Raw genomic sequence first — 22,481 nt, 5'->3', positions numbered from 1 at the left:
GTCCCAATTCTCTTTAGCTTGAAGGCGTAGGGCTAAGGGGAAGGGCTAGATGGCCCTGCTAAAATAAAAACCGCAAAATTTCACTATAATCCCCAACAATAACTCCTGTACTGCAGTCTCACGACTTTCACATTCTGAAATACCCTGTCAGAAAAGTCTAGTGGCTGGGAATGAGCTTTTTACAGTGTCTGCTGTAATGTTAATGTTGTTTTCATGTGATTACGTGGATGAATATGGCCACTGTGTAAATGCACTGTATAGTTACGATCTTAATGCCACCTTATATCGTTATGATAACATGATATCATTGTCTTCAGTGATTTCCTGTAGATAAATACCAAATAAGATGCAACTTCAGCCGTCACCATCGTCGATCTCATGTGAAGTAAGAGATCAATTCAATTCAATTCACCTTTATTTCTATAGCGCTTATACAATGTAGATTGTCAAAGCAGCTTCACATAAAAGGTCATAGTAAACTGAAAGTGTAGTTTAGTTTGTAGTGTTTACATTCAGTTCAGTTTAGCTCAGTTCAGTGTGGTTTAAATCACTACTGAGAGTCCAAACACTGAAGAGCAAATCCAATGATGCGCAGCTCTATAGATTCTGAACCATGCAAGCCAGTGTCGACAGCGGAGAGGGAAAAAAAACTTCACTAAATGGCGGAGGTGAAGAAAAAAAACCTTAAGAGAAGTTCTCCACTCCTCCGTGACCACCACAGTAGCTGCTCAGGATACGGCCTGGTCCAGGATATGGAAACCTTGGGATCATCTCGTCGTTGGTCTTGGATCCAATCAGTGACTCTGCATAGTCTGAGGGCCTCGGGAAGAGTATCCCCAGGTGGAAATAGAGAATAAAGAGAATAATTAGCGTAGCTGCTGTTCATAGTGTATATAAACAAGATGGAGAACCTGTGTGGAAACCCGCTAAGTGCACTGAGTGTATGCTTTACTGAACAGATAGGTCTTTAATCTAGTTTTGAATTGGGAGAGTGTGTCTGAGCCTCGGACGTTATCAGGAAGGCTATTCCAGAGTTTAGGAGCTATAAATGAGAAGGCTCGACCTCCTTTACTCGACTTAGCTATTCTGGGTACTACCAGAAGCCCTGAGTTTTGAGATCTTAAAGAGCAAGTTGGATTGTAGCGAGACAGAAGATTGGTTAGATAAACAGGAGCTAGATTATTTAAAGCTTATTGCTTGTAAGAAGCAATATTTTAAATTCAATACGAAACTTAACAGGCAGCCAGTGTAAGGAGGATAAAATTGGGGTGATGTGATCATATTTTCTAGACCTGGTAAGAACTCTTTGCAATAACTGAAGTCTATTAATAGAGGATACTGGACAACCAGCAAACAATGCTCTACAGTAATCCAGCATAGAAGTCATAAAAGCATGAACTAGCTTTAAAATATGCATGATTATAGTTGGAAAGTTCTTATCTTTATTTCCGGAATGTCTTAAGTGCACAGACGATGCCAATTTAATATACTTGTCCTGTAAGTGGGATGTCAAACATTATTGCCTTTTCTTCACCTCATTCAGTATTTTTCTCAACTTTTTAATGTTCCCACTGCTTGCTCCACTCTTCTCCCATAGGAGTGAATTGAGAAAGCCCGCTCAGCTCTGTGCCAGTGAAAATGTAAAGTTATGGACAGGCACTTCGGCAGACCTCAAATTCGGAGTTTTAAACTTGCGTAACTCTTCCCGCACCATTTGTTATAACAGCTTGAATGAAACCTCAAATTATGCTGCTTGTTAAGGGGAGGTGAGCTATTACATCTGACTTATGGTTTTGGGCTGAAGGATGATAAAACAAATCTCAGACTTGCAGTTTATTAAAATAGAGACACAAGTTTTATCTGGAGAGCAGAATATCGCAGAGATTTGGGAATGGACTCTTTTGACCTGAACCAACATACATCCATGTAATGTTCAATGCGCCAAATTAACATGTGAAGGCGACAGTGTTAACCACTGAGCCACCATGCCGCCCTTATATATATATATATATATATATATATATATATATATATATATATATATATATATATATATATATATATGACCTCTACACAAATATATATATATATATATATATATATTTGTGTACTAGAAAAAAAATAATGGAAAACAACAGAGCCCAGAGAACGTTGAGTGTGTTTTTGTGCTTGAATTGTGGCTGCTTGATTGCAAGATGTCGATTAATATATTTGGCACTAAGTATTTTTTGGGAAGTCTGTGCCTTAATGAGGGATTGACTGAATCATTTATTTAAATGATTCATTCTAAATGGTTGATTCATTTAAAGGCAAAGCAATGACTGTATCAGTTTATTCAAAAACAAGTAAATTCAAGAACGAAACACCACAGTTTTGATCTGAGACATGCATTTTCTTAATTAAGATCTTATTTTAAAAATGCAAAAGGGTTGTGTAAACTGCATGATAAAAGGCTTGTCGTCTATTCAAGTTTCAGGAACAACATCTTTCAACTTCTAGTTGATTATTGGGCATCAGAAGTGGCTCATATGAAAGGCAAAGGTCTCTAGATTACGCTTATTTTACCAAAATAAAATATAACCATGCCTTGATTTTTAATTATTTCATTAGGACAGTAAGGTCTGACTTTGATTAGACAAAAGTTTTGTCACTTAACAGAAATAATGTACAGCATATATAAAGTCATGGTGCAGTGGAAACAGAATTAATATTGTGTATGACTCCCATGAGCTTGAACGACTGCATCCATACATCTCTGCAATGACTCAAATCACTTATTAACAAAGTCATCTGGAATGACAAAGAAAGCGAACTTGCAAGATTCTTTGGATTCATCTTCAATTCCTCCTCCTTCAAATTACCCAGGACATGCTCAATAATGCTCATGTCTGGTGACTGGGCTGGCCAATGCTGGAACACCTTGACCTTTGCTTTCAGGAGCTTTGATGTGGAGGCTGAGGTATGAGAAGGAGGTCTATCCTGCTGAAGAATTTGCCCTCTCCTGTGGTTTGTAATGTAATGGGCAGCACAAATGTCTTGATACCTCAGGCTGTTGATGTTACCATCCACTCTGCAGATCTCTTGCATGCCCCCATACTGAATGTAACTCCAAACCATAATTTTTCCTTCACCAAACTTGACTGATTTCTCTAAGAATCTTGGGTCCATGCGGGTTCCAATAGGTCTTCAGCAGTATTTGTGATGATTGGGATGCAGTTCAACAGATGATTCATCTGAAAAAAATTACCTTCTGCCACTTTTCCAACTAGATGTCAAGTTATATTTGTTACTCTTACTACTAGGATCAGGTTGTGTCAGGTTGTGTATGTGCTCTCATCAAAGTAAATCAATAGTTTATTTGCTTGAAAATGCATTAATATATTTTTATTTTCCCAAGTTATTTAGGCTTTTGTATTGCATTATGTGAACTTAATCTTTCTTCCAGCAACGTTTAGCCCTGAAAAGTAAAAAAAGTGGCTTTTATTAACATTTTAAATAGTTTAAAGTGATATATTGTCTGGGTTGGGGTTATAAATTGAAGTAAAAAGTTTTGTAATAAGCTGCCAGTACATTTCTGTTATTTTACAGACTTATTTTTCTCTTTATATATTATTTATTATACAATATATTATTTTAAAGTACTAAAACGCCAATAAAAGTCACTTTGTTAAACTGAAGGGTTGATTTTTCTACATCAGAAGTGTACAGAGCAGAGATCAAGACCCCATAATGCAATTCACAACCATAAATAAAAGAAAAAAATACAGAAAATGTTTATTAACAGATTTTTTTATAGTGTAGAAAGTTTTAAAAGCCTTGTTTTTTTGAAATATAAATCCTTTGTAACATTGTAAAAGCCTTCACTGTCGGTTTCAATCAATTTAATCCATCCTTCTGAGCAAACTGACCACAAGCTGTTCAACAGTGATGTGTAAAAACACAGCGTGCACACTGTACTGTTAATATTCTGCAGTTCGCTATCCTGGTGATAAATCAAGATTGCATTCTTTAAGAAACTATTTCATCAAAATATGCTCTTTTCTGACAGTCAAACCATCCTCTCAGTAATTATTTCCAGAGAAAAGCTTTGAAAGGGTTTTTTTTTTTAATCATATGGAAACCCCGGCAAGCAGTTTACTCCTCTCACAATCATACTGAGAAGTGGGCGAATGCAAACGCTGATTCAGCCACTGTATCACACGAGCCTTTCACGGTTCAACACTTTCACAGCTCAATGGCTCCAATCCAGCAGATCCGTTCCTCTGTTTCACATCAGCGGTCAATTTGACAAGCATTACGACAGAACGCAACATGCCTCTCGTGTTTATTTACACTCTGAAAGCAGCTTGGCCTGTCTGTGAATTGTTATGATGTGCCTAATGGCTTGTGGCTAATCAATGATGACGTCCCGTTGTTCGCATTTGTGTGTCTGCGCGCATGAAAGTGTTGCCGAATGTTGAGCATGAGGTGCTTTGAAAACATTACGATGGAGAGAATGTTCACTAGTTCCTCTCTTAACTTTTCAATTGGGCTGGTGTGTATGTTAAAGCAAGCTCCAAGGTTTTCTTTGCTTTGGCAGCGGCTGTAATAAGGGTTTTATTTTACCGTACATGTCGGCTCTTAAAATGAGTCTGGGTGGTGGTGAGTGTTTGGATTGTGGTCCTTCATAATGGAGAGAACAGACAATCCCCAATGACATTGATATGGTGTTTAAGCAATACAGATAGAGGTGGCCAATTTTTAAGACTGTATTTAAAAAATCACTTACAGGATCTTTTAAAGGCTGTAAAAATCTATGGTATCATATTAGATACTATAACATTTATAAAGCCCTGGTCAGATCACACCATTTTTATTGTATTGTATGAAAGTCTTTATGTCAGATTATGCGATTTTTGACTTGATAAAATCTTGACTTGTTGTGGGTAACAAAATGTGCCAGACTACATGTTGCTTTACGATCAGTCATCCCGTGACGTCTAAGATGAGCATTATTTGCCAAAGCAATCAAAAGTGTTGCTATAACAATATTTCTTATCTTATTATTTTAGTGTTTTTTTATTATAGAAATACATTGCATTATATGTGTTCCCCCACAATAAAAACTACAGTAGTTTTATACTGTGACTATAAAGCCAATATTTGAATGTCGTTTTTATTATGAGATGTTATTGGATGATATAGAGTGGCAGAGCGAAGCGAAATATTTCTATATATTTTATGTAGCAGTCTACTGTAACTGCTGCACTCAATTGCATGATTCTTTCCCCAGTGAAAGTGAGCTGTGAACCTTCACTATATTACAGTAAACGGGCTATAAAAGAATTGTGTAATGTCCTATGATTTTTTACAGACCACCACTTGAAAATTTGCAATTTCTCTAGATATATACACTAACCGGTCACTTTATTAGGTACACATTACTAGTTCCGGGTTGGACCCCCTTTTGCCTTCAGAACTGCCTTAATCCTTCGTGGCATAGATTCAAGAAGGTACTGGAAATATTCTTCAGAGATTTTGGTCCATATTGACATGAGAGCATCACACAGTTGCTGCAGATTTGTTGGCTGCACATCCATGATGGGAATCTCCTGTGCCACCGCATCCCAAAGGTGCTCTATTGGATTGAGTACTGATGACTGTGGAGGCCATTTCAGTACAGTGAACTCATTGTCATGTTCAAGAAACTAGTCTGAGATGATTTTTGATGACATGGCGCATTATCCTGCTGGAAGTAACCATCAGAAGATGGTACACTGGGGTCATAAAGGGATGGACATGGTCAGCAACAATACTCAGGTAGGCTGTGGTGTTGACATGATGCTCAATTTGTACTAATGGACCCAAAGTATGCCAAGAAAATATCCCCCACACCATTACACCACCAGCAGCAGCCTGAACTGTTGATACAAGGCATGATGGATCCATGCTTTCATGTTGTTGCCGCCAAATTCTGACCCTACCATCCGAATGTCGCCGCAGAAATCAAGACTCATCAGACCAGGCAACGTTTTTCCAATCTTCTATTGTCCAATTTTGGTGATCCTGTGTGAATTGTAGCCTGTTTCCTGTTCTTAGCTGACAGGAGTGGCACCCAGTGTGGTCTTCTGCTGCTGTAGCCCATCCGCCTCAAGGTTGGACATGTCGTGTGGTCAGAGATACTCTTCTGCATTTGTATTTCTGTTTGTAACGAGTGGTCATTTGAGTTACTGTTGGAACAGTATGTATCAGCTGGAACCATTGGCCATTCTCCTCTGACCTCTGGCATCAACAAGGCATTTGCGTCCACAGAACTGCCGCTCACTGGACTGTTTCTCTTCAGATCATTCTCTGTAAACCCTTGAGACAGTTGTGTGTGAAAATCCCAGTAGATCAGCAGTTTCAGAAATACTCAGAGCAGCCCATCTGCCACCAACAACCATGCCAAGTTCAAAGTCATTTAAATCAGCTTTCTCCCCCATTCTGATGGTCGGTTTGAACTGCAGCAGATCGTCTTGACCATGTCTACATGCCTAAATGCATTGAGTTGCTGATGTGATTAGCTGATTAGAAATGTGCATTAACAGTTAGACAGGTGTACCTAATAAAGTGGCCGGTGAGTGTGTATTGTCTGGTTGGCGTTGTAAATTACGCTACAAACACCTTGTAATATACCACCTGTACATTTTCTGCTATTTTACAGACTATATAATATTTCTTATGTTATATTTCAAACTACTAAAATGTCAATTAATTGTTAAACTGTAGAGTTGAATTTTCAACATCAAAAGTCGACAGAGCAGAGTTCAAGCTCCCATAATGCAATTCACAAGCGTAAATAAACATTTGTGAATTGACAGATGTTTTACAGTGCATAACTGAACCCATGTCTGTTTAACTGCTGATGTTGTGTGTGTAAATCTTCATGGACTTAAATCTGTGTGCAGAGTTGCAGAAGATGGAGGACCTGAAGAGTGAAGCATCTCAGGACGAGTCGGGCTCCGAATCGGAGGATCTGCAGCACAGTGACATGGAGGAGGGAGAAGACCACACACACGAGGAGTGTGACGACGACATGGTAAGACAGATCCAAGCTTTTTATGCAATCAATAGAAACTATATACAATAGTTGGCACGGTGGTTTAGTGGTTAGCACTGTCACCTCACAGCAAGAAGGTCGCCGGTTTGAGTCCCGGCTGAGCCAGTTGGCATTTCTGTATGGAGTTCGCATGTTCCCCCCATGAGTTTCCTCCGGGTGCTCTGGTTTCCCCCACAGTCCAAAGACGTGCGCTATAGGAGAATTGGGTTAACTAAATTGTCCAAAGTGTATGAGTGTGTTTGGGGGGGTTTCCCAGTACTGGGTTGCAGCTGGAAGGGCATCCGCTGTATAAAACAAATGCTGGAATAGTTGGCGGTTCATCCCGCGATGGCGACTTCAGCTAAATCAGAGACTAAGCCAAAGGAAAATGAATGAATGAATGTATTCGTAGGGTCAGGAGACGAAAATGAGCTCCAAAAAAATAACCCAGCAGAAACAATGGAGATGTATCATTTAATAAATCATCAGGCGCTCACACATTTTACCATATAAATGTTAAAGTTAACAACCTCCTAAAAATGATTTCTCATCTCTCCTCCTTTCAGGAAAACAATCACATATCTGAAATGGATCCCATTCTCCAATAAAAGGCAAGAACTCAGAGCTGGGACAGTGGATTCCAGGATCACGGTGATAATTCAAACCATCAGATGTTTTACAAGTTTCCACGCTTGAGTTTCAGAATCTAACCCGAGATTGTTCTTCGTGCAAAGAGCAGATTGTAAAAAAAAATGAAGTTAGTGAGTACAAACCACTAAATCTGGCTTGACAGGGTAATTCATTACGTTCAATTTGGTGTCCCTAAACGTCCATTAGGCATGACAGCAGGATATTATTTGAGGGTTTATTGACTGGTGAGGACATCTGAATGTGCTGTTTTTTTGAAGAACGGCTAACATTTCAGTAAGAGAGAATTTAAAACATTTCACTACAGATGTACCGTACACTAATAGTTTTGGGTAGGTACCAATTTTTAACCCTCATTTATTGCATTTTTGGAACAAACAATTTGGATTCTGCCACATTTTACACAAACACATACTGATTAAGTCAATTAAATCTACAGAAACTGAGAATTTTCAGGTGAATTTTCTCATTTATTTCCATATTATATATGCAAATAGTACTTTGTCGTGTTTTTTTATAGTTATTACGACTTTTGTGTTTTTTTTTTCTTCTTTTCTTCTTTAAAAGGAGGATCAAATGAATATTTCCTCATCATTTATTCATACTCAAGTCGTTCTATGCTACTTTTATGAATTTCCTTCTTCTGTTGAATACAAAACAAGTTATTCTGAAGAATGTCTGGGGAAAAAGCAGCCATTGAACTCGATATGAAAATCAAAGTCAAACATTCTTCAAAACATCTTTTGTTTTCAACAGAAGAAAGAAACTCAAGCAGGTTTAGAACAAGAGGATGAGTAAATGATGATAGAATTTTCATTTTTGGCTGAACTATGCCTTTAAAATTTTGCTAAAAGCATTCGAGATTTATAACATATGATTTTAAGTTATGCCATTTTACATTTTTTAAATTTGTGCTCTGATAAATGCAATACAGTACAGCATAAATATAATTCAGTACATTAACATCATATAAAACATATCAATGATCTGCAGCATTATAAATGCTGTCACTTTTACACAGTTTAATTCATCCATGCTGAATAATTTCCTCATAAAAGAATCTACAGTTGAAGTCAGAATTATTACCCCCCCTGAATTATTAGCCCCCCTGTTTATTTTTCCCCCAATTTCTGTTTAATGGAAAGAAGATTTCTTCAACACATTTCTAAACATAATAGTTTTAATAACTCATTTCTAATAACTGATTTATTTTATCTTTGCCGTGATGACAGTAAATAATATTTGACTAGATATTTTTCAATACACTTCTATGCAGCTTAAAGTGACATTTAAAGGCTTAACTAGGTTAATTAGGCAAGTTAGGGTAATTAGTCAAGTTATTATATAACTATGGTTTGTTCTGTAGACAGTCGGAAATTTTTTTTATAATTGTGCTAATAATATTGACCTTAAAATGGTTCATAAAAAATTAAAAACTGCTTTAATTCTAGCTGAAATAAAACAAATAAGACTTTCTCCAGAAGAAAAAATATTATCAGACATACTGTGAAAATGTCCTTGCTCTGTTAAACATCATTTAGGAAATATTTAAAAAAGAAAAAAAAAATCCAAAGGGGGGCTAATAATTCTGACTTCAACTGTATCTATCTATCTATCTATCTATCTATCTATCTATCTATCTATCTATCTATCTGTCTGTCTGTCTGTCTGTCTGTCTGTCTGTCTGTCTGTCTGATTAATAAATAGTAATATAGTAATATATTAATTTATAGTAATATAGTAGAAAAGTAAGATATAGAATATATAGTATAATATAGTAGTAGGTATAGTAATTAAAGGCACTTGAATAGTAAGTGAAAAAGAAACACTTAAGTAAAAGCACTTGTGTAAAGTAATAGCCATGTCAGTAAAATCTGTTTAACTTTTTCACTTTCTCTTCGTCAGCGTCTTGGACTGACATATTTTTGTATAGCTTTAAGAAGCTCTTAAATTCTAGCATTGACGCATGAATTACCCCACAATTTCCTTTTGTTTGTTTTTGTATAGTAATTATATGAAAAAACCATGTTAGCTCGAGTCAGATCTTGCTCTGACACACGTGTATATGCCTAAATCTTTTAAGCATAAGACATCTTAAGAAAAAAGATAATTTCACATTCATAAAAGAGATGTCACCCAAAAACACTTCTGTCAGCTCTCCAGAGGTCAGACACCTCTTGACAGAAAACACCACTGGACATCAGCCTAGTAAATGTCAGCTGTCAGTGTTAGCATTGCTCTATCAGCTCTGTCTTTGGTGGTCTGAGCGAGTTTGGCATACTTGAACACAGCGCCGTCTGCATCTCTGACCTGTGAGCGCAAAGTTTATCAAAATGAAGGGAAATAGCGCGGGTTATTCTTGCTAATCTGTTTTCAAGGTGTAGCGGCTCAACGTGCGCCGTTTCCATTTAACCGTTTGGCTATATAAACACACAGGACTTGCACCTGATCCGTCTGTGTGTTGTGTGTGGATCACGGCTCTGTTTGTCCGGCTGATCCGCGTGACCACAATCTTATTGCCAGCAGAAGCACAGTTTCCGGCCTTGTCTTATTCCAGCAGCTGCAGTCGCCCTGAAAGGGCAAATCAAAATGAACATCAAATTGGGCACAAATTAGCAATTGGCCACGCTTTCCTCTGTGAAACCACCAGGATTAGGAGACTTCAGAGGTGGTTTACATTGGCTGTCATGCTCTTGTGGTGGGAAAAAAGCACCCAGGTCAAACTTCATCACAGAATCAAAAGAAAATGAGTTATATTTTACATTAAGGAATTATTGCATCGATCATGACACATGTACCTATTGTTCTTTATATAAAAAATTATATAATTATGTCTTAATTTTGTAATTTTATTTTGTCACATTAAAGTAATAGAAGAGCATGGGGAACTAAGTAACGTGGGGTAAAATGTAACACAGCATTTTAACGTAATTGCTTAGAGTTAACCATGGCATGCCTTCAAGGTTTTCACCACAGTGTTGACAGACGTCTTCCTGTCATTTATTGAGAAGTTTGGCAAAATTTGGATGAGAAACACAAGAGAAACCATATTTGCAGCATAAAAGTATTTTTATTATAGTCAAATGTTTTTTTATTTTAAATAATCTGTGAAAGTAAGTAAAATCTTATACTGTTGGGATTACTTCTAGGCTAAAAGATGGAACCATTTTGAAAGATGTAAAAAAAACAGTGAGTACATTTACATGGACACCAGTAATCTGATTTTAAGACGATTACAGTTTTTCTCAGTCGCCTTGGTGCATTTCTCACAACACTATTTACATTTGCACAACAGTTAATGCATTTCTCAAAACAATTAGTCATTTGTGCACATCATAGTAGCAGTTTCTCAATCCTTCCAACACATTGCAAATGCTTTTGGACATGCATTTGCCTTCATACAACTCTCTGCTGTTCATAACATTATTATTCGCTTATGTCATGTCAGTCAAAATTACCTAAACTTGTGAATGTTGAATAGTAATTCCATATAAAACTAATATTCCTCATTTCATTACTTGAGTCATTACATAAAAAAAGAAGAACTAGTCAAAATCTGTCAAGATAATTTAATAAAAACATTTTAAATCTTTTTTTTTCTGAAAATTTCTTCTAAATTGAACAATTTCATGAATGATTTATAGTCCTATGTATGTTGTAGGTTCAGTTCCAATATGTGCTGCAATATTGTTTACAGTTGTGCACAGCTCTACCCAAAGGAAGTGTATCTTTGTTGTAATTAAGGGTGTGTTTATTCTTTTACACAATGCTGGGAATAAATTAGAATTGCAAAGAGCATGTGCAGTAAAAATGTGAAACATACATATTCAGTGTCTTGTACTCAGATACCTCAGTAAATGCAGTGGTGTCTAACTTTATTGTAGTTTTCAAATGGCTGTGCAAATAGTATATAGTGCTGTCGTGAGCATTTTCAGGAAGGGTCACCAAAATCTGACTTTTTTGCATTGGAAAAAATGTACAGAGTAAACTGTCATGATGAAAACATGACAAAGCCATTTGACTATCTTGTTCATAAACAATGGTGTCAGGACTTTTCATCTTGATCACACTGACACTTTCATTGACATCAATACTTGCTTTAAGGAATGAGCTATCCATTTTGAGCAAGTGACACACTTCTGCAGGTTTTCAACTAGGTTTTGCAGTTTGTACTAATTGTTTTGAGAAATGCATTAACTGTTGTGCTAATGTACAGTAAATAGTGTTGTGAGAAATGCACCAAAGCCACTGAGAAAAACTGTTAGACAATGCTCTGATTAAGAGTCTACCATGTAAACATGGATTTTTGATTAGTTTAATCCGAAGTCATAATCAAACTAAACAGAAATGGAATTAAGACATGTAGAGTGCTGATTTTAGTGGCATTTTTGAAGTGCAGTACAGACATGTAAACAATGCAATCAAGCTAATACCGTCATGTAAGATAGTTGCTGCATTTTGTGACAGGATAGTTTATACCAGCCTGATTTCACGAGAAAACGTAAGTATTTTACGTTTTGACAGTTTAGTGGCTAATTTGTACGAATTCGTCCGAGTTCAGTCGTACGAAATTGTAAGATTTTAAAAAGGAGGCGTGGCACCTAACCCCACCGCTAAACCCAACCATCATTGGCGGATGAGCAAATCGTACTAAATTGTACGAATTAGATCGTACAAATTCGTACGAATTAGCCACTAAATCAAAAAGTTACGAATTGCCGTGAGGTTTATACACACACAACTGTGTGACACTATTCCCTGCACCTACTGGGTCAGTGAAGGACCAGAGACACCTGCATCATGAAATGCAGAGGTTTTTTTTTTTCATACAGCGTGCGGTATCAAATTCCAGCAGTTTATACTCTCATCCAATATCTCGTTTGTCATGGGGGGCATACATGAAATGTTCCTGAATGGAAGTGAAAGCGGCAAACTGTAGTTAAAGTCGACAAATTAAAAATTAAATGCCCGAAATTATATGAAACTCCAGAGGAAACGTGGAGAGCGCAGTCATGCAATGACGTTAATCAAATTATGTGCAATAACATGTAAAACGGGATCATGAAAGGAACATTCAAAAAGAAACTCATTAAACACCTTCATCATATTATTGTCTTATTCAGATTAAGGCAAATAATTCGATTACTGATGTCCATGTAAATGTAGTCATTGATTACCACACACAGTGGGGTTAGTTGTAACAGAGTGTTACAAAAAGCCACACAATGTTGGACACCAATTAAACAAACAAATCATTTTTGAATTCTGAGTGTAATGTTGAGATTTTTTTATATAATTTTTTTTTTAATTGAAAATATTTATTTAGAAAAAATATGTTTTCATTGCTAATAATGCAAATAAATGCCTTGAATAATAATGGATAATAATGCAAATACTAATACAAACACACTGCTTTGTAGAATAAAAAATGAGTTAAGTACTGAGGAAATAAACTGTTTAAAGTAAACTGAATTAAATTATATGAAATCTGCATTTTTAAGCATGTGTTACAACTAACTCGGTCTGTTACAACTTGCCCCGCAGGTGGGGTGAATTGAATTGAATTTTATTTGACAGATTTTAGACAAGCTGTACAAAAATATAAGTATCCCATACATTTTTAAAAAATACTGTCGAGGATAAAAACACAATAAAGCCCTTGGCTTGGTTTGCGAACAGTAACATTTTTACTCCTGGCACTATTGGCAATACCTCATAGAAACTATTGGTCTGGTGATCATACTATCAGTGCTCATTTGTAGGAGAGGCTGTGTGTTGTTGGTTATATATATATATATATATATATGGTTTGTCTAACCCCATTACTTTGTTCATTATTTGGCCAAAACCAAAAAGTGTTACTTTGTGCCCCGCTCTCCCCTACCTATATATATATATATATATATATATATATATATATATATATATATATATATATATATATATATATATATATATATATATATATATATTAGAGATGCACGATATATCATCAGATAAAAAATTTTATTTTATCGTTATCCGTCTAATAAGCATATTAGCCAGATTTTTTTTAAGTTTAAAAAATTATGTATTATTTCTAATGTTTGACGCTGCTTTTTAATTGTTTTAATGATTTTAATCTTCAGTGAGTTGGTTTCTTCATGGGTGCATATGCTTTTTGTCAGACAGTAGATTTTATTTATATAAAAGAGCATTGGCTATGGAAAAGAGTATTTGATTAATAAAGCTCAGAGATCAGAATCATTAGCCCCTTTTTATTTTTTTCTCCAATTTCTGTTTAACGGAGAGATATTTTTCAACCTATTTCTAAACATAATAGTTTAAAAACTAATCTCTAATAACTGATTTATTTTATCTTTGCTATGATGACAGTAAATAATATTTTACTACATATTTTTCAAGACACTTTTATACAGCTTAAAGTGATTATTTAAAATTATTACATTTATTATTTTTAAATATTTCCTGTCACATGAGACGTTTTTCACAGTGTTTCCTATAATATTTTCCTACTGAAAAAAATTATTATAAAAAAAATTTAAAAACCGCTAAGGTCAGTATTATTGACCACTCTTTAAGGTTTTCCCCTTTAATTGTGATAGAACAGTAGAGATTACAGACAGGAAAATATTGGGCGCAAAGAAAAGGGAGGGGTTGGAAAAGGACATTGAGCCATGGGGCAAATCGAACTCGGGTCGCCATGAGCATCATGGTGCTATATGTCGGCACACTTAACCACTAGGCTATTGGCGCTGACAAGATATTTATTTATTTATTTATTTTTGATTGGCTACAGAATAAATCACATTAATTGCCTAATTAATTGAACTTGCCTAAACTGAATTAGCCTGATTAAAACTTTAGATTTCCCTTTAAGCTGATAGTAGTATTAAAATAACTTGTGAAATATAATGTACTGTCATCATGGCAAAGAAAAAAAAAAGAGTTACTACAGATTCATTCATAAAAAAAAAACTGTTGTTTTTATCCTATTATCTAAAAAATGTTATACAATGTGAGAAATATTTGGGAAAAAAATTCACAGGAAAGCTAATAATTTTGACATCAACTATTTGTAAATTCTCATCACTGTATATATGCTCTGTAATATATTATAAATATATCTATTTTTAAATATATATGTGCTACTTTTTATATATAAGTATTTTTAATTAAATAAATATTTTTATTTAATTTAAATGTTTTATATTATAATATTGTAACATTTTCAACTATTTTCATTAATTGTAATACTGTCAAGATGTAATAATAATCTTATATGTGTATTTTAAAACTCAGATAACACTTGTTCAGGTTAAAATATTTTAATCATTTTTACACTCAGTGGCAGATTTTAAGCTTTGAATTGAGGTTTTTTTTTTCTTTTTTTCTAAACATTTGCTATTAGCTCAGTTTCATCAGAAATCAGTTCACCTTTCGTATTTACCTTTAAAGGCTGTTAAGCAAGAGTAAAACCACATGCAAGTGTTGACGGCACTCCAGTGAACATTTTTATGTCCTCCCTTCCTTTACATCTCTGTTACATGTCGTACTTTTCCTCCGCCATCAGGTCTTAATGCTTGTCTTCCTTTTCTTGTATTTATTACAGCAGGGAGTTGGAAAACACTGTCGACTGGAAACTTTTTTAATACCACAGACTCAGCGGGAAGACACTGAAACCAACAGGCGCCGTCAAAACTCCAGCATCAGCTGTCAATGAGACGGACAACCAAACTAGTTGTTTGCTAGAAGGTTGTGTGGGTGACGTCCTCCGAAACCAGGAATCCATAACAAAACGGCCACAGTTCCTGAGAGCAACAGCTTCATCACACACGACAACTCAAGTGGATCCATTTCAGACAGTCTGCATTCACAGTCAATCAACATTGCATCTTTTCTACACATTTGGGGCGCCTCATATATGTAAATACCCTTGTTCCTGTTTCTGTCCCTCCTTCCTTCCTGTCTGTTTGTGCTTTTCCAGAAATGTTTTTTGGTTTTATTTATACGCCAGTCGGGAATCAGAAGGGTTGGCTATTTTTAATTACATGTGCATATTTATTTATGCTTGCACTTTCGAGACTGCAAGAGATATTTACAGATGTAAATAAAACTATGATGACTTGTGAAGCATTGTTCTCCGTGTTTAAATCAATGCTGAAGTTTAGACTAATCCTAGGTGCTTTGGATAATACTTTGCTTTTTGACAAGCAATTTATTCTGACTGTGTCGGGTTTGCCACTAAGAGGATTATAGAAGATGCTACTTCTTGAAAAATGAATATAACTCTTGTTGAGATCTGGACGAGAGGCATTAGCTATGTTTCCATCCAAAAATGTGAATTAAATTAATGCACAAAGCAGAAATATTGCATAAAAGACGTGCGAATAAAGCAGCGTCTCCATCCAACGACTCAAAGAGAGTAAAATTGTCACTTCCTAATTAACTGGCGCCAAATATCAACAGTAAAAGTGGAATTTGCTGTGGTAGGAGAAGCTGCGTTAATCTTGTCTTTATTTAATAAATAACTTTTACCTCAGAAGACGATGGCGATACGCAAGAAGCAAAGAAAAGAGCTGGGTGAGCTGTTGGGTCTATCAGATGCACACATAGCGTCTATCGGATGCACACTTCAGAATCTCATCGGAGGTATTAGATCATCCAGGTACTTCTCGCATACTGTTTTTCGAATTACATTGCTGCCTCTGAAATCACATACTTCCATACTAAATAGTACGCTAAAATCAGTATGTGAGCCAAGCAGTATGTCTGAAGTGGCTGAGTTCGAAATCGCCTACTAAGTAGGTATTGCATTTGAATTTACCAATCAACCATTAGAAAAATACATTCTATACAGTATGACTGTGAGTAATATGAATGAATCTCGGATGTACTATATCCGGCATTTTGTCATGATCACGTAACCTACCCGTGTCAATTGCATTGTTTCACTCCCATTCATGATTTCTCTCGCAGTGCATCATGGGATAGCATAGCGTACATCGGATGCGCACTTCAGAATCTCATCAGAAGTAGTAGGTTATCCAGGTACTTCTTGCATACTGTTTTTCAAATCTTATTGCTGCGTCCGAAATCACATACTTCCGTACTATATAGTACGCTAAAATCAGTATGCGAGCTGAGTAGTATGTCCGAATTGGCTGAGTCTGAAATCACCTACTAAGTAGGTACTGCAATTGAATTTGAATTTACTACTCGTCTGTTAGAAAAGTATGTTCAATACAGTATGACTGTGAGTAGTATGAATGGAACTCAGATGTACTACATCCACCATTTTGTAATAATCACATGACCTATCTGCATCAGTTGCGCCGCTTCACTCCCATTCATGAATTCTCTCGCAGCGCATCATGGGATAGCTTAGCGTCCACCGGATGCGCACCTCAGAATCTCGTCAGAAGTAGGTAAACCAGGTACTTCTCGCATACTGTTTTTCAAATTCTATTACTGTCTGAAATTGCATACTTTCATACTATATAGTATGCTAAAATCAATATGTGAGGCGAGGAGTATGTCCAAATTGGCTGAGTCCAAAATTGCCTACTACTCAGTAGGTGCTACATTTGAATTAACTACTCAGCTGTTAGTAAAGTACGTTCTATACAGTATAAATGTCAGTGGTATGAATGGATCTCAGACGTACTAGATCCGCCATTTTGTCATGATCACATGAACTACCCATGTCAGTTGCGCCGCTTCACTTCCATTCATGAATTCTCTCATGGTGCATAATGGGATAGCGTAGCGTGCATCGGATGCGCACTTCAGAATCTCGTCAGAAGTTGTAGGTCATCCAGGTACTTCTTACATACTGTTTCATTCATACTACTCACAGTCATACTGTATAGAACGTACTTTTCAAATGGTCGAGTAGTAAACTCAAAATCAAAAGCAGTACCTACTGAGTAGGCAATTTCGCATGCAGCTTGTATTTTCACCTGTACACTTCTCTGAAAAAAGTGTGGCATATATAACAAATATCTCTAATGTTCAGAGAGTATTTAAGAATAATAACAGTGGCTGCTGTTAGTAGTTTAAGATTAAACTTGGCCAAAATGTCAAATTCATTAAATTTTTTTCTAAACGTAAGTTATTAATTAATCCATGACTGTTTAACGTGAATCATAAAATACAAAGATCTGTTAATTTAAGGATGTTTTTTTTACAGTGATGTGTTTCCTAATCAGAAAGTGAACTGCTTTTAATGTTGTGTTGACAACAGATCAACTTTGAGAATTTTAATAGTAAATTTAACAAGTTGGAGGGGCCATATACTAAGTAACTAGAAGAGTAATGTATAAGTAATAAATATAAATAAATCTATACAGTACTGACAGCTCATTAGCAAGTTTTTGTCCTGTAGCTAATTTACACAAGCAACATAGACAATATTTTTGTAAAATATATACATAAAATATACATGAAATGTGTGGTCTTTTAAATAGACAATTAACCTAATTCTTAAGAAATAATTTTTGGTCAATGATCAGTTAACGAGAGTCCATCATCCTTCAAGAAAATTATTAAATGAACAGCCCTAACTTCTGGGACTCTCCCCCACAGTATAAGCCTTGTGTCAGGGTTGCCACGTCCATGTTTTTCACATGCTATTGGGTTGTACTTTTTATCGCGCCAGTTAAAGGTTTGACATATTGCATCAATTATATTTATATGGTGTTTAAATATTTTACTCTAAAACCGAACAGCTTGTGGCAGTCTGAAAGAATTCAATATTTACAATGTTTATTTTGCTAGCGCACATGGTCATAAGGTCAAGGTTAATTATTCCCTGAAAGACAATCTACTTACGTTTGTTCATCTTTAATCAAAATCAAACCAATTGTTTCTGCTCTGGAATGGCAGCTCTTCTCTGAGTTTGACGGCTTAGGCGAAATATGCTTAGCTTTCTTTTGAACACAAAAGAAAATATTTTGAAGAATGTTGGTAACCAGAACTGCTAACCGTTGACCTCTATAGTAGGAAAAACAAAGATGGAGGTCTGTGGTTACCAGTTTTCAGCTTTCTTCAAACAGAACTTCTTTTATATTCAACAGAAAAAAAGAAAGTCAACAGTGACAAGTGACAGGTAAGTAAACGATGACATAATTTTCAGTTTTGGGTGAACAATCCTCTTAAAATTCACCAAAAAAGAAAAATTCTGTTATTAATCAACCTCATTCCAAGCCACTGAGTCTTCGTTTGTCTTTGGAACACAAATTAAGATGTTTTAGCTGAAATATAAGAGCTCTCTCATCCTCTATTGACCTGATTCTACAATGTGAAAGTGCGCCCATTTTTGTGATTGTTTTAGAACTTCTGATTCAGTCCCCTATGGGAGAAATGACTAGAAATAATAAACGGCAGAAAAAGGTCAAACTACTTGCTCTACAAATGTTCAAGACTATACAATACGATATAATACTAATATGATACGAAAAAATGTCAGTTTGCAACATCAAGCAGCATCACATGCTGTTTTTAATGTTTAAAAATCAATGGAAGTGAATGAGACCAGAAGTCTTGAGCCAAAAAAGATTCAAATGGCTGCGCCCGCTTGAATGTTAAGGATAAGGTCAATAGGCAGCAAGGTTCCAACTTGTTCAGTCTACAGAAAGGTAGGCTACCAAAAAAAACATTGTTAAAATATGCCTTCAGTGGTGTAGTCAGAATATTATTAAGCTATGAGAATCCTTTGGTGCGCACACAAACAAACTTTATTCAAACATTTTATCTCCTCAGTGTCAGTATATTGCGCATGTTCCCAGATGTCTGCGCAGGACTTCGGCTCTAAGGTAATACATCAGCATACGCGAGTTAGCATGAGTAATTACACTTGAGGTGAGTAGCTAATTAACAACATAATTTTCATTTCTAGGTGAACCAACACTTATGGCTTGTCAGGCTCAAATATTTGGCAACAAATAAACAACTCGAGGTAATGTGGTACATGCACACCGATCAGCCAGCAGTGTTTCCAGATTGGGCGGTTTCCCGCACAGTTGGGCAGTTTTGAATTTGATTGTGCAGGTAAAAAATGGCATTGGCAGGTTGACAAAATATGGAAAATTGCCACATAAATTTCAAAAACCTAATTTTAGGCCTTTAAAAGTCTTTAATCCACTAAAATATTGTGTTGTAGGTCTTAAATCGTTTTAAATGGGTCTTAATTTTCCTATGTGCATGTAAAGCTATACCTAATTGGGCCAACACCCATCCAATCACTAACAATATAAACGTTTTAAGAAATGTTATTTATGAATACTTTTTACTTATTAATATGGTTAAATTGTCTTCCTTACAGTAACATTTGTTTTTAAATGTTTTTTTTTTAAGGTTTTAACGTGTAAGTCTGAAATTTCATTTATTATGGTCTTAAAATTGTCTTTAAAAGTTTTAAATTTGACTTGATAAAACCCTGATTTAAGATTTTTTTTTAATGTGTGACTTAATGTAATATAAAGGGAGTATCAGTCTGGACAAGAAGCACGGCATTAAAAGTCCATTTTACCCTGCCATGTCTTTAAAATATCTAATATTTTACATCAGTATTTTCATTGGCGTTTCTGCGCTAACATGCTAACGGCGCTAGCGTTTACACGGTCTTTCATTTCGTTTTACACCTGAATAACTAAGTAAATGCTTACGTTTTTTAAAGGATTGTATTTTAATGACATTAGAACATCGATGCTTTAATAGAAACCTAATGAAATTGAAAATAGTCACCTTCACCGGAAGTTTATCTCTGTCTGAAAAACACTAGCTGTGCATATAGCCCATTGTTTTTGCTTTAAACGCACACAACAACCACGCAGGTTTTACTTTTACCGCAGTCCAACACGTTTCCTTTCCTCCCATGCAGCAGAGACAGCCATGTCCGGGTCAGTCAAGAAACCGCTCTCATTATTCATCCCCATGTCACCGGGTAAGTGAGTGATGTCGGACGTTAACCAGAAGCCGCTGCTATGACTCTCCTCCTTGTCCCTGGAGCAGCTAATGCCTTTAATCATGGCCAAAGCACACATATGCTGGATGAACGGAACGACTTTAACACACACACAAATTGAAAATAACCAGGCCCAGAACGCATGCCAATTAATACAATACGTGTATTAGGAATTAATGTTAGCAACACTGCCAAATTTCTCCTTTAGCTAGTGCAACATGAGGAGAAATGGCCTTCACAGCACATCCTTCAATATATTTGATGTGATGGCGGCGCACACTGACGAAGGTTTGTGTTTCATATTTATTTTGCTTCAGCATGACTGACGGACTGACATGTCAAACACTCATTCTGCTGTCATATTTTCATAAACAGTTGCGTTGGTTTGTAAAGAGGCCGCTTCGGGTATCGCGTGTATTGGAATGCGGAGTGTCAGAACAACATTCCTTGATTTATGTCAGTGGGATTTTGAAACTCGACGGAGCTTAAACAGACGGAGACTGGCGCATTCATATGGACACATGCGCAATGAAAGGCCAAGTTTGCATCATATTTTTCAGCATAATTATCAGTTCTGGGCAATTTCATGCTCACCCATAATACCCTTTATTAACATTATTGTAATATTTCACCGTTCTGTGACGTCTGTTTGTGAAGTTGAGAAACCAAAGAACATTTTAAAGATGCCTGGGCAAGCAGAAAGAAACCTTGCTGTGGAAAATGTGAGGAAGCCTGTTCGTGGAAATAAACTTTTTAAAAACATATACACTACTTGGTCAAAAGGTTGGGCTTTTTAAAATGTTTTAAACTAAGCTGCTCCTGCTCACCAAGTCCGCATTTATTTAATCAAAATTCATTACACATTGTAAAATATTGCACTATAAAATAACTGTTCAAAAGTCGTTTATAATTTAATTGAATCATTTATTGCAGTGATTTTAAAGATGAGTTTTCAGCTGCATTACTCCAGTCTTCAGTCACATGATCCTTCTAATATTCCCTCTAATCTTAATTATTGTGATTATTATTATTAATATTAGTACTATTATTAATAGTAGTAAAAGCAATAATTCATGCAATCATTTTCTTTATTAATCTGGGGTCGCCACAGCATAATGAACCAGCAATTTATCCAGCATGTTTTAGGCAGATTATTCAATTCACCTATAGTGTATGTCTTTGGATTGTGGGGGAAACCGGAGCACATGGAGGAAACCCATGCGAACACAGGGAGAACATGCAAACTCCACACAGAAATGCCAACTGATACAGCCAGGGCTCGAACCAGCGACCTTTTTGCTGTGAGATAATTGTGCTACCCACTGCGCCATCAGGACGCCCAAAAGCAATAATGACTGGAGTAATAATTTCATTTTAAGCTACATACAATAAATAATCAGATAATTTAATAAATATTTCACAATATCTTTACATTTAATAAATGCTGCCTTGATGAGCAACTGACCCCCAACTTTTGACCGGTAGTGTAAATATTTTTAATTAAATTAAACTGTGGTTTAAATACAATAAACGTGTTCATTTGTTTGCATAACTTTGTAAAATATTTTAAAAGCTATTTTCTAAAAATGCAAAAGTCTAATTACTTTATTGCACAAAAGTTTGCGTAATTTTTAAAAACATTTTAATGCAGATGGGGTTAACATGCCTTAAAAATATTTTATAATCCAAATATTTAACATAGTATAGTATAACATAGTAGTTAAAATGCATTCAAATTACTGCTTTTCACACAAATATTTAGCCAAATTATCTTAATAAAACTGAAGCTTTAAACTTAAAATATATATT

At 35.7% G+C, this 22,481-nt stretch overlaps 1 protein-coding gene across 3 annotated transcripts in view; it reads left to right on the top strand.

Annotated features, from left to right (window-relative positions):
- The window catches only part of raly (RALY heterogeneous nuclear ribonucleoprotein), a 35,724-nt gene extending 19,886 nt beyond the window's left edge, over nucleotides 1-15,838 (top strand). For 2 of the 3 annotated variants that reach the window (XM_056459160.1, XM_056459158.1), the window contains 3 exons: nucleotides 6,927-7,057; nucleotides 7,624-7,708; nucleotides 15,318-15,838. In XM_056459160.1, the coding sequence (XP_056315135.1) occupies nucleotides 6,927-7,057; nucleotides 7,624-7,665 (173 nt within the window). In that variant the 3' untranslated portion in view covers nucleotides 7,666-7,708; nucleotides 15,318-15,838. The remainder of the gene's footprint in view (nucleotides 1-6,926; nucleotides 7,058-7,623; nucleotides 7,709-15,317) is intronic. The other variant, XM_056459159.1, reaches the window with a different exon arrangement.
- The last annotated feature ends 6,643 nt before the right edge of the window (nucleotides 15,839-22,481 follow it).

The sequence above is a fragment of the Danio aesculapii genome, chromosome 6 (assembly GCF_903798145.1).
Source record: "Danio aesculapii chromosome 6, fDanAes4.1, whole genome shotgun sequence".
Lineage (NCBI taxonomy): Eukaryota > Metazoa > Chordata > Actinopteri > Cypriniformes > Danionidae > Danio > Danio aesculapii.
Note: the sequence above shows the minus strand (reverse complement) of the source record. Positions and strands in the feature narration are given on the sequence as shown.